An 899-nucleotide genomic window follows, 5' to 3' on the forward strand; every position below is an offset into this window, starting at 1 on the left:
TGGGATATCTTCCAGCTCGAAGAGGAAAGGAGCCATACACTATAGTGATGAGTTGCAAAACCGTGCCAAGCCCTCCACAGCGCTTCCACCGCCACGGGCACGGTCATTGCTTGCAGTGGTCACTACAATATTCGCAATCGTATACCTCGCCTACGTGTGCAGCTTTTCCATTGGAAGGAGGATAACTGCCTTGCCTTTGAGCCGCAGTCTGGCACAGAGCTCGGGTGGCGAAGACTGTGGCGAGTCAGATGGCTCACACAGCACAGGCTCACCTGCAGAGACCTCCCCAGAAGGCCAGTCTGCTACGCTCAAGCAGCTGGATTACGCTGTTGAAGGTCTGAAGGCACAGTCAGGAAAATCGGAGCCTAATCCTTCCTCCGACGCAACCACCGCTGCGCCTGGCAAAGCGATTTCGGGAACAGCGGCTCCGCAGCTGGAGACACAGGGGAGGCGAACAGGTGTTAAGAGGAAGGGAGAAGAACAATCAACCGTCGAGAGGGGAGCTAAAAAACGTATACGTGAGACGCCGATTGTGGAGGCTCCCTTGCAGCCTGTGTCTACCCCTCTCGATCCTAGACTCGACTCACTCATTGACTCCGTGTTGTCTGGAGGCAGCACTGCGTTCTCAGAGGCGTTTTGGCTCCTGAATGAAGCGGAACAGGAATCCGTTGAGGATGATTATATTGAGTCGAGGCCCGGGGCATCGGGAACTGACTCTCGGACGCCTGTTGTGGAGACCCCGCAGCGGCCTCCGCCACCCCCTCTGGACCCTGGTCTCGACTCACTTATTGATTCCGTGCTGTCTGAAAGTGCAGATATCTTGTCGGGCGACGCTTGGCTTCTTGATGAGGAGCCACCACACCCCACACCGGATTCTTCCATTCTTTCGATTCCGCCGG

At 56.3% G+C, this 899-nt stretch overlaps 1 protein-coding gene across 1 annotated transcript in view; it reads left to right on the forward strand.

The window, feature by feature from the left end:
• EMH_0091300 (uncharacterized protein) overlaps window positions 1-899 on the forward strand; it is a gene marked incomplete at both ends in the record, with an annotated part of 1,405 nt that overhangs the window by 354 nt on the left and 152 nt on the right. The window contains one exon of the mRNA XM_013501701.1: window positions 117-897. Within this exon, the coding sequence (XP_013357155.1) occupies window positions 117-897 (781 nt within the window). The remainder of the gene's footprint in view (window positions 1-116; window positions 898-899) is intronic.

This window comes from Eimeria mitis, genomic scaffold (genome assembly GCF_000499745.2).
Source record: "Eimeria mitis Houghton genomic scaffold, Emh_scaff7396, whole genome shotgun sequence".
Taxonomy (NCBI): Eukaryota; Apicomplexa; class Conoidasida; order Eucoccidiorida; family Eimeriidae; genus Eimeria; species Eimeria mitis.